Source organism: Alligator sinensis, unplaced genomic scaffold (genome assembly GCF_000455745.1).
Source record: "Alligator sinensis unplaced genomic scaffold, ASM45574v1 scaffold1735_1, whole genome shotgun sequence".
Classification (NCBI taxonomy): Eukaryota; Metazoa; Chordata; order Crocodylia; family Alligatoridae; genus Alligator; species Alligator sinensis.
In genome coordinates, this window is record NW_005843182.1 from 164,751 (window position 1) to 176,105 (window position 11,355).

The 11,355-nt window shown below is 47.3% G+C and overlaps 1 protein-coding gene across 2 annotated transcripts in view; it reads right to left on the reverse strand.

The window, feature by feature from the left end:
* TCP10 (t-complex 10) overlaps window positions 1-11,355 on the reverse strand; it is a 63,436-nt gene that overhangs the window by 41,947 nt on the left and 10,134 nt on the right. For both annotated transcript variants that reach the window (XM_025194331.1, XM_014526879.2), the window contains exons 3-5: window positions 10,495-10,740; window positions 9,359-9,472; window positions 4,000-4,141 (exon numbers count right to left, since the gene is read on the reverse strand). In XM_025194331.1, the coding sequence (XP_025050116.1) occupies window positions 4,000-4,141; window positions 9,359-9,472; window positions 10,495-10,740 (502 nt within the window). The remainder of the gene's footprint in view (window positions 1-3,999; window positions 4,142-9,358; window positions 9,473-10,494; window positions 10,741-11,355) is intronic.

Genomic DNA, 11,355 nt, shown 5'->3' on the forward strand with positions numbered 1-11,355 from the left:
TCTATAAACTCACTAGGGGGGACCAGAAGGGTTTGGGGGAGACCTTGTTTCCCCCAGCGCCCCCCGGGATAACAAAAAATAACGGCCACAAGTTGTTGGAGAATAGGTTCAGATTAGACATCCGTAGGAACTACTTCACAGTTAGGGCGGATAGGATCTGGAATCAACTTCCAAAGGAAGTGGTGCTGGCTCCTACTCTGGGGGTCTTTAAGAAGCAGCTCGATGTCTACATGGCTGGGGTCACTTGAGCCCAGTTTCTCTCCTGCCCAGGCAGGGGGTCGGACTTGAAGATCTACAAGGTCCCTTCCAACCCTACTTCTATGATTCTATGATTCTATGAATCACTATTAAAATCTATTTCCTTTCTATTTAAGACACAGAAAAAGAAGGCAAACAGGTAAAGCACTTGAAAAGTAAAAGTCAGCCATGTTCTTTCTAACAAGTCCCCCTCTTCTGTTTATCATTAGGTCTTTAACAACTTATAAAGGAAAAACCCATATGATAGTCTTTTAGGGCACGTCCAGATGATCCCACACATGCCTCTTGCCACGTCTCAAAGTAGTTTGAGACGCAGCAAGAGGCACGCTGGGAACAAAAAAATGTTTGCAGCGTGGGCTCAAAATTTGCTACCTGGATATCCAGGTATCAACCCCCACCCAAAAAAAAAAAAAAAAAAGGCAGGGCAGGACATGGTCCAGGACCGTGCCCTGAGGCAACCGAAGGCTCGGGTCCTCCAAAGAGATGCTCTGGTAGCCAGCCAGAGCATCTCTATGGCTGCCCCTTGCCCCGATGCTTGAGCACACTGCCTGCCTATGCAGGGCAAACAGCAATGCAGGCTGCAGCAACCTGGACCCGGGCTCCAATCCAGGTAAGTAGGGTGTGGGAGGGCTGGAAGGGTGGGGGGCTGTGAGACTGCAGGGGACCGTGGTGGGGGGGCAGCTCGGGAGGGGTGGGCCACCCCCCCACAGGGCCTACATGCCCCCCTGCCACAGCCCACAGCTCACCTACAGCAGCAGCAGCCATCCGGGCACTCAGGGCCTCCTGTCATAGCCCCCCCATGCCTGTGCCATATCACATGGACCTGGCCCAGCTCAGCATGGCTGTGCCAGGAGGCCCCGAGCACCCCAATGGTCGCTGCTGCTGCAGGTGAGCTGTGCGCCAAGCCAGGGAGCTGGGACTCTGCAGGGGGGCATGTGGGCTGTACAGGGGGGAATGTGGGCCCTGCAGGGGGGCTGGGGCCCTGCGGGGGGCATGTGGGCCCTGCAAAGGGGCATGTGGGCTCTGCGGGGGGGGTAGGGGACCCACCTCTCTTGAGCAGCCCCACACCCCACAGTCCCCCACACCTACCCACACAGCCCACACCCACCCACATCCCCCCACACCCCTTCCCACCCTCCTCCTGCAAACCCCACATCCACCCATCACACACCCATTGTGCCCAGCTGCCAGACAGGATGAGACCTGCTGGCAGGAGCTGTGGCTGCGGGGGCAGCTGTCCCCACATCCTAGTTAGTGAAGGGGTGGGGGGAGTTCTAACTGTTCTATGATAAGAAAATCAAAAGCAAACATCAAAACATATAAATATTTAGAATTTATTTTATTGTGATGATAGAGACACTGGTAGGCTTCCAAATTGCTTTAACATTGTAAATATATCAATAAAACATTGCCCAACTAATTTCTCTCTCTCTCTAGTGGTCTTTTGTATTAATTGTAGAAGAACATGGATTTGGGGGTATTTAAAGAGTGAATTTGGGATTTTTTATCAGAGATTTTGTAGTTTTTAAATAGGGAACGCCAGGATTCCTGCTAGTGAGGCAAGTGGCAGGACCCAGGCAGAGAAGCCTGCTCAGAGTTGGCACCTGGGACCCAGCTGGAGGTGGCTGACCTCCTGGGCACTTGGGGCCAGAATGACATGCTTTGACAGTTCAAAGCAGGCCACCACACTGAGAACATCTTCCGGGCAATAGCTGCCCAGATGGCAGGGTGAAGGCACACATGACAGTAGTGCCACACAAAGGCCAACTGTACAGTCACATCCTGCTGGCAGCTAGCTCAGACGTGCAGATGCCTTGGCTGTGGCTGTGTAGTCCCCATCTGGGTCTGGCAGGCACACAGCCTTGGGGTCACATGCTGTCGCAGGTCACAGCAGGTCATATCCAGGCAGCTGCCCCTGCTGCCAGACTGCTGTAGTGGGTAGAGGGTGCAGGGAACTCTCGATTAGGGCTGCTTCAGCAGTCTAGCTGGCACAAGGGGCTAGTGTCCCCAGATACCAATTGGCCAGGCCCCAGAAGCTCCTGGAAGCAAGCAGCCCTGAGCTGCTTGCCAGGGCAGCTTTTTATACTGTTGGGGCCAGGAAAGGTGCTGGCCCCAGGCTCTAACTCCCCCTGGCTGCAGACCCAGGAGGAGCTGGGCAGGGTTATTTTGCCCCAAGTGGCATGACTTGCCCCACACCAAAGCGCATTTCTGGGCACGTGCGCTGAGGCAAAAATCCCTGGCTCAAATTTGTGCCGCTCCTATTTGAGCTGTTGCAGATGCACATGCCTGCGTGTTTGGACATGCCTTTAGATGGTATTTGAGATGGTTAAAGTATCTGAAATATCATCTGCATGTGCAAAATTTCATGTGAGCAAACAAAGGATAGATTAAGGCCCACTGAAAAATGCAACCCTGAGTTTCCTCAAATAGAATATCTATTTTAGTGATCAAGCTAAAGTATAAAAAAAAATCTTGTTCCTTAAGACTACTCTTGTTCTTCATCATTAGCTGCAATGTGCATTATAGCCTAAATCATCTATGCACTGAGCCTCAGAGGACATGTCTACACATGCATTAATGCTCCACAGTTACTGCATATTAAATTTAGTACCTGTAATAACAGGTACTGACTGAATGCACAGTAACTGGAGCTACTATGCAGTAGCACTGGTGCATGTCTTTTTAGTGACACTAGTGCACAGTAGACTAATTCTACCATGCATTAGCACAATAGCACAACTTTTGGTGTGACACGCTAATGTGCAGTAAAATTAGTCTACTGTGCATTTAGTGTCTCATGCAGACGCGCCCAGAGAGCACTAAATCAGTGACCTAATTACAGAGGTGATTTTCTAAAGGAAGTTAAGATCCTGTGAAGTTGTCTTATGCATGTATGACATCCTCAAGTTTTTGCATTGCATTATTGTCATGATTATTTCCCTTTCTGTTATTGCAGGAACATTTTGAAGTAAGCTTTTACATAGATCTGTAGTGGCACTAAAATGTTTGTACTTGCTGTGCTGCCCTGACCTGTTATTCAGATTTTCAGTTGTCCCTCTGATGTGGTTCCCTTTTCTGCAAAAGCAAAAGGTCCATTTAGGGAGAAAAGGGAAAAGTTTAGCTTAGATGGCCTTGAATTCTTATTGCAGTTGAAGTCTGACCCATTTTTCTTTAAAGCAAAACAAAATAAACCCACAAAAGGGAAGAGAAAAAAACAACAGGATACAAAATACAATTTTTGGTTCTGATGCTAACTCTCGCTGAGCCAGAGTTTTACTATATAGGACACAAAAAGAAAGAAAGAAGAAAAATAAGGGAAGGTAGCAGAAAGTGACAAGTCCTAAGGGAAAAGTATATGAAAAGACCTCTTGTTAAGTCTTTACTTATTTGTTTGGCTGGTAAGTCTGAAGACTGTAGATAGGTTTGAAATGTGCTCATAGTTACCACATTCCCCCCAGACACATAGGCCTCTCCTACTTGGCTTTATTCTAAGAGCCAGCTAAATAGTGTCAGTGATGTTTCTATTCTGGACCTGGCAGTCCCACCACAGAGCCACAGATTTGTCTCACCTCTGCCTATGCATACAAGCCACTGTCGTTCTAGGGAGAGAATATTTGTACATAAAACCCACCAATATGCTAACATCTGAAACCGTAACTGTACATGTATCACAGCAAGCAAAGCTAGAAAACTATTTTACAGATAACTTCAATTTTGTCACAGACTAAACCCATTCCTCACCTGTCTTCCAGATTTCTATTCCTTGTCTTGATTCTTATGCCAAAGGGTGAAAGGGGAATCTGTTCATCAATTTGTTCTCCTCCTTTTTCTTCAATGGCAGGCAAGGCTTCAAGGCAAGCCTCTTCCTCTAGTAGATCTTTATCTATATGTCAGAATAGGTGTCAATATACAGCCTTAATTTTTTTCTTCATTGTTTTCTACATAGTCTAAGATTTTTTTTTATATATTTTGAAAGTGCTTCATGGAAAAAGTTAAAATTACCTAAATGGAGAATAAAATATACTTAAATATATCTCACTGCTAAGTCTAATGACCAAAAAGAGGAAAACATTAAAAGGATTTAATGGATGTTCCCTGGGCCCCAGCTAGACATGCAGGTACAGGTGTGATGGAAACTGAGGCATGATCGTCACAATCATGCTTCCTGCCATGCCATATGTACATGGAAGAAGGTGTAATTGGGGATCATATGATAGATCCCATCACATTTTATTGCTGGTGCAGGGGGAGCCTGGTATCATGATCACAGGCTCCCCCTGCACCAGCAAGCAGCAAACTCCCGCAGTTAGGAGCCCTTTCAGGTGATCCAGGAACCCAGCCACAGGGATGCACCATGAGGTCCCGTGGCTGGGAGCCCATCAGCTGAACCGGGCTCTGATGCCTGGTGCACCCCCACAGCTGGAAGCATCATCAGTTGTGCTCAGAGGAGCATGGTATCACCCCAGGGCTGGGAGCCCCATCAGCTCCCTAGGCCTGCCTGTGTGGCCTAGGGGAGTGTGTGCTGACTCCAGAGCTAAAGCGTTGGGAATTCAAGCTTGTATATGTGCTCAGACTCCCAGCTGGACCCCTACATCCAGGGCTTTCTCTGCACCAGACAATAAAACTGACCTCTTTAACAAATTCTTTGCCTCCATTTTTCTGAGCAGGGATTGGGACATCCTCCGCACCGGGATTCCAGACGGAGCCAGGAGAGGCGCAGCCAGCCCCAGGGTCAGAGAGGACCTAGTTAGGGAACTTCTGGTGGGACTGGGTGTGTTCAAATCAGCAGGTCCAGATGATCTCCACCCCAGGGTGCTGAGGGAATTGGCAGAGGTCATTGCGGGACCCCTGGCATGGCTCTACCAGCACTCGTAGTGTTCTGGCGAGGTGCAAGAGGACTGGAAAAGGGCCAATGTGGTCTCCATTTATAAAAAAGGGAGGAAGGAGGACCCAGGAAACTATAGGCCTGTTAGTCATACCTTGGTCCTGGGGAACCTCTTTGAGAAAATTATCTGGGAGCACATCTGTGAGGGACCAGCAGAGGAGATTATGCTTAGGGGCAACCAACATGGGTTCGTTAGAGGCAGGTCCTGTCAGACCAACCTGGTGGCCTTCTATGACCAGGTCACAAAAACCTTGGATGCAGGTGTTCTAGACATAGTCTTTCTGGACTTTAGGAAGGCCTTCGACACTGTCTCTTACCCCATTCTCATTAAAAAATGAGGCGACTATGGCGTCGATACCTACACAGTCAGATAGGTTGCAAATTGGCTGCAGGGCCACACACACAGAGTGGTGGTGGATGGGTCATTTTTGACCTGGAGGGATGTGGGCAATGGAGTCCCCCAGGGCGCAGTCCTCGGGCCCGCACTGTTCAACATCTTCATCAGCAACTTGGACAAGGCGGTGAAAAGCACCTTGTTCAAATTTGCAGATGACACTAAGATGTGGGGAGAAGTGGGCATGCTAGAAGGGAGGGACAGGCTACAACTAGATCTGGACAGGTTACAAGGGTGGGAGGATGAGAATAGGATGGGTTTCAATACTGACAAGTGTAAGATACCTAGGGAGGAAGAACCAGCAGCGTACCTACAGGCTGGGGAACTCCCTTCTTGTCAGCACAGAGGCAGAAAAGGATCTTGGAGTCACTATTGATTCCAAGATGAACATGGGCCGCCAACGTGAGGATGTGGTCAGTAAGGCTACTTGCACCTTGTCATGCGTCCACAGATGCACCACAAGCAGGTCCAAGGAGGTGATCTTCCCCTTCTATGTGACATTGGTCAGGCTGCAGTTAGAGTACTGCATCCAGTTCTGGGCACCGCACTTCAGGAGGGATGTGGACAGCACTGAGAGGGTCCAGAGGAGGGCCACTCACATGGTCAGGGGCAGCAGGGCAGGCCTTACGAGGAGAGGCTACAAGACCTGAACCTGTTCAGCCTCCACAAGAGAAGGCTGAGAGGGGACCTGGTGGCCATCTATAAACTTACCAAGGGTGACCAGCAGGGAACAGGAGAGTCCCCATTTCCCAAAGCACTACCAGGAGTAACTAGGAATAATGGCCATAAGTTGACTAAGAGTAGGTTCAGGCTAGACATCAGGAGGCACTACTTCACAGTTAGGGCGGATAGGAGCTGGAGCCAACTTCCAAAGGGAAGTGGTGCCCGCTCCTACCATGGGGGTCTTCAAAAGGAGGCTAGATAATCACCTTGCCAGGGTCATTTGACCTCAGTACTCTTTCCTGCCCATGGCAGGGGGTTGGACTTGATGATCTGCTCAGGTCCCTTCCGACCCTACCATCTATGAAACTATATGGGCACACCTGGCCAAACATTCAATTAATGGTGTAATAGGACCCAGTCACAAAGTTAACAGAGTTTTGTGGAAGAACTTTGTGGCTTATTTCTCACTTTATCATGCCATTAACTGATTGATCATATGACTGGGCCACAATTTAAGACATGATTAAGTGGTTAATTACTTAGGAAGTGTAACATGTGGCAGGGGCCTGACAAATCTCATTCAAATCAAAGGAATACTTGTGTGTTTATACGTAAGCAAGTGCTTGCAGGCTTTGAAACTTTAGGATGAGAGTTCTCAGCAGCTGGCAGGATTGAGCATTAAACTAACAGAATTCTGAGAAATTGATTTCTGCACACATACTAGCCATTAGGGCTGTGCGAAGCTTCGATTGCTAATTCGAGTTGGCAGAGATTCGCCCTGATTCGGCGGCCAAATCTCTGAATTCAAATTGAACCAGGAGACCCTTTAATCTGTCCGAATCCATTCGAAGAGATTTGGAAAGATTCAATGATTTGGACATAGACACAGCTTTCAATGTTTTTTCTACATACCTCAAGGTACCAGGTGGCTCATGAATGCTGAGATGGTGGGGCTGATGGAGCGTTCCACGGGAATGCAGGGGGGGTCCCCAGTGCACTCAGCAGCGGACCCAGAAGTGGACCAGAAGCACTTCCAGTCCACTTTTGGGTCCGCTAGGGAGTGTGCGGGGGACCCCACCCCCCGCCCTCTGGCTCTGCAACTGGTGCCTCCTGGGTCTGGGGGGGCACCTGGTGTCCTCCCGCGGCCAATCGCCAAGCTGGGGTGATGGGGGGTGGTCCCCCACGTGCTCGGTGGTGGACCTGGAAGTGGACTGGAAGTATTTCCAGTTTACTTCCAGGTTCGCCACCGAGCACGCAGAAAGCCCCCCATGCTCCTGTGGGACACTCCATCCACCCCACCATTGCAGTGGTCACGAGCCATGCCTGGTACCTCGAGGTATGTAGAAAAAATATTTAAAGCTGTGTCTATGGCTGAATTGCTGATTCTGCGAATCAGCATCAAATCTTCAGATTCAGATTTAGCCGAATCAAATCGGGACAGTGATCCGAATCAATAAATCGAATCGCTGTCCCTGATTCAGGCCAAATCCAAATCCGGATCGAATACAGCCTGTTTAGCACACCCCTACTAGCCATACTAGTGTTTAATAGCCACGGCTAGAAGGTAGTATGACACACTTTGCTCTTTCTGATTTCTGTCACTACCTCCAGATTAGATGCCCCCAAATGGATAACAGAGCTGCCTGTTTAGGTTTTTTTAACTTGTAAAAGAAAAGCCTACAAGCCCCACACCCTTCTAACTGAAGCAGCTGACTATATTCACTGAAATGGGTTTGTTGACATTTCAAAAGCCATAACTTTAGCACTAGCCTCTAGCAGAATGACTCCTGTAACTCAAGTAATAAAACCTGTAATCTTAGAGAAGGCCTGGACCTGATCGTTCCTGTTATACACACTGCATGTAGAGCTGGTAGCTACAATGTCCACTCTTTTGGGGTGGAAATGCAACAAGTGCTACTGATGGGGGTGGGGTGGGGAGTTCTTGATTTTCTCTCTCTCCCACCCAGTACATTCCAACCCTGTCATGCCTTGCTACTTCACTTGGCACAAAGGACAGGATTTTGCTCCTTGAGAAAAGGAATCCATCCATGTTTAATACAGTGCAACTCAGCTTCTTTAAACCTCTGGCAATTGTTATATTTATCATGCCATTAACGTATTACTTGCATGATAAAGTGTAACATGTCACATATTGAGCCAATTTTTCATCTGATAAAATGTCAAACCTGCCCAAAAGATGGTTCACATTTAATGTGGACCAACTTATTGGCTGGATCGTATCACACTTTAATTTGAATATACATGTCAAAGGGTACCCACTTAAGTTTCCCAGTATGCAAGGTGCCCAGCACTCAGGTGTAGGTCTCTAATGCTAGGTTCTGACAAGCTTAAAGCTGCACTGGGCAACCTATCTCCAGCAACCAGTCCCCAAGAGTGAGCTGTCTGGCTCTGCTTTAAAGGTCCAGGCACACAATGGGATCTTGGGAATTTTCTCCCAGCTCCCAAAAATACCGTGTGTCTTGTCATGCCAGATTTTAAATATCTGGCATGACAGAATGTGTGATTTTTGGGATCCAGGATACAATTCTTCAAACCCCATTACACATCTAAATTAACATCTGCCAGGGACCACAGCATCAGATTCACCCACAAAGGTGCAGAGAGAAGTAACTTGAGCCTCCTTGTGCCAGCCTGACTAGGGGAGAATCACTTCTTTTCTGAGGGAGAGCAAGCTGTACTGCTACCTTTTTTTCAAATATACCAGCTTTAGTTCAGTTTAGGGCAGGGGCTGCAGGAGAAGATAACAGAGCAGTGCTCACTGGCACTAGCTGAAAACTAGCCAGAGAGGGCAAGTGACTTGCTCTGAGTTAAACAGCCTGGAAATGGTGGAACTGGAAACCAAACCCAGGTCCCTTGACCCCTAACCCATGTGTCCCATGAACTGAGCCAGGCAGTTTGCCTTACCTTAGAGGGTCTGCTGCAAAGAGAGTCAAAGGGAACTCACTAATCCCAGAGCTGCTCTAGCACTGGGATTTTCTAACTAAGAGGAAGGAGCAACAGATGCAAGAGTGATTGACCAGGGAGCCATTCTTCAAGACCCCTCCATGGATTCACAGCCTTGTTCAATGTTTTCATCAAGTTTAGTTGTTCACAATAGCATATAAGAATATATTGCTCAAATCCTTTCTGGTATTTACCTTTGTCTGCTGTTATTTCCTCTTCTAGAGCATCTTGTCTAGAAAGTCTTTTTGTGGGGCTCCCAGGACACAGAGATAATGGCTCTGGGTGTGCCCCTATGTTCAGAGAACCAGCTTAAAATAAAATATTTTCAATTAAAGTGCTGTAACTGCTTTTGAAAAAAACCCACTCATCACCATTGCCTTGTTCACCAGAGCACTTAAGCATGTAGCAAACCTTAAGCACACACAGTCCCACAAAGCCAAGTGCACTACTCACATGCTCAGAAATGGACTCACATGCTCAAAAAATGGGCTTAACTACCCTGCTGAGCTAGGGCCTTGGGATCTTTTGGTGTACTATAGCACTATATTGTGATAGTTATAGGAGCAGTCCTCAAAATGTTTCCAGTTGCAGCCCCACTTGCAGCCAGATAATGTCATGTAACCCCATATACCGTGTTACCACTACTCACAATTACCAAAGGATTTACTGAGCCTTAGCTCTGTAGTAACTGTCCATGTGCCCAATTTCAGTAGCATTATGAAGTGTGTGTGAGTGGAGCAACAGCCCCAGGAACTACTCCACCTGTGAGGGGGAACCTGCCCATCCCCTGGTAGACTCCCATTCCCCTCCAGCCTGCTGGGCCCCCAACTCCTCTGCCAGCCCCCCCCCGCATCCTGATTTACCTGATATCAGGCAGCCATTTTGATCCAATGTAACCTCCCCCTAATGCCCTTGAATGTGTGTACTTAGCCTAGAGATCCTTTCCAGCCATGACTTTTCTGAGTCTATGATCACTGGAAGCCACACTGGTTCCCTTTAAACTTTCTCTCTTAGAAGCTACCACATTCCTTACAGCTGTAACTACTTTTCCTTTTTAATCTAAACTTTTTCTATTCCACCTGTATCCATTCCATAGAAACAAGGCCTCTGATTTCTCTGTTAGTACTAGAAACAACATGGCCACCATTTCCAAACATGGAGAGGCAAAACAAAACAAAACAAAAATGAATGAAAAGACCCTTAATTTAAAAGTTTTTAAAGCAACATTAAAAAAATCATGAAAGTCAAAATGGAAAGTAAAGGCAAAAATCCTGATGCTTTGCACATTGTTCATGAGTACAGATTTCCACTGCTGCAGTTCATTACCAACCTGGACCTGGAAGTTGTGGATTCTCTCCTGAGGTTTCTGCACAGCTATTGTTTGGTGAAGAAACTGGGGAACCTCTTTGCAGGGGTGGACACATTATTAAGGGATCAGTTTGCAAGTGTCCATGGCTCTGGACTTGTGGAGAATTTTCTGAAGGGAGCTGGACAGGAAATAAAGTGGCAGCAGATCTTGGAAGTGGTGGCATCGTGGAAAGTAGGTGGGAAGAGACCCCAGAAGAAGGTGAAAAGCCTAAAAGAACAAAAGAGAGAAACCAGTATGGTACCGGATGATGATTCTGTACTGAACCACAAATTTTCTGCAAATCTGGGGCTGTACTAAACCATGGATTGCTTTACATTACTCACTGGGCTTTGCATATTCAAGCAAGATGTTAAATCTTGTTATTTTATTTCTTTTTGGTTTACAAAACATGCTTAGTACAACCACCAAATCCACGTCCACAATAATCAAGCACCATAGGGATGAAAGCCTAACTAAACTAGCTATAAATTTAAAGGATCCATCTCTCTTACAAGAAAATACATTTGCATAGAATGAGATATCAGCTCATTAGCACAATCTCACTTAAAGGGAACTAATAAATGACTCCCAAGAACAAGAAATGCAGTTGTTCTCCATCCCTTCTCAACTATCTCATCAAGCAAAAGCCTAGCTTAATAGGTCTTGCCACAGGCTCCAAAGGGTAAATAAGGTACTCTCAGTCCACTGGGGAAGCAAGTTCCAGAGCAGATATTCTAATATTATAAAAACCTACAACTGTCTGTCTGTCCGTAATGCTTTATTCACACTCTGATTGGCTGTCCTGGCAGGCCTCTGTCCCTGCCTCCTCCCCTCCCCTCCCCC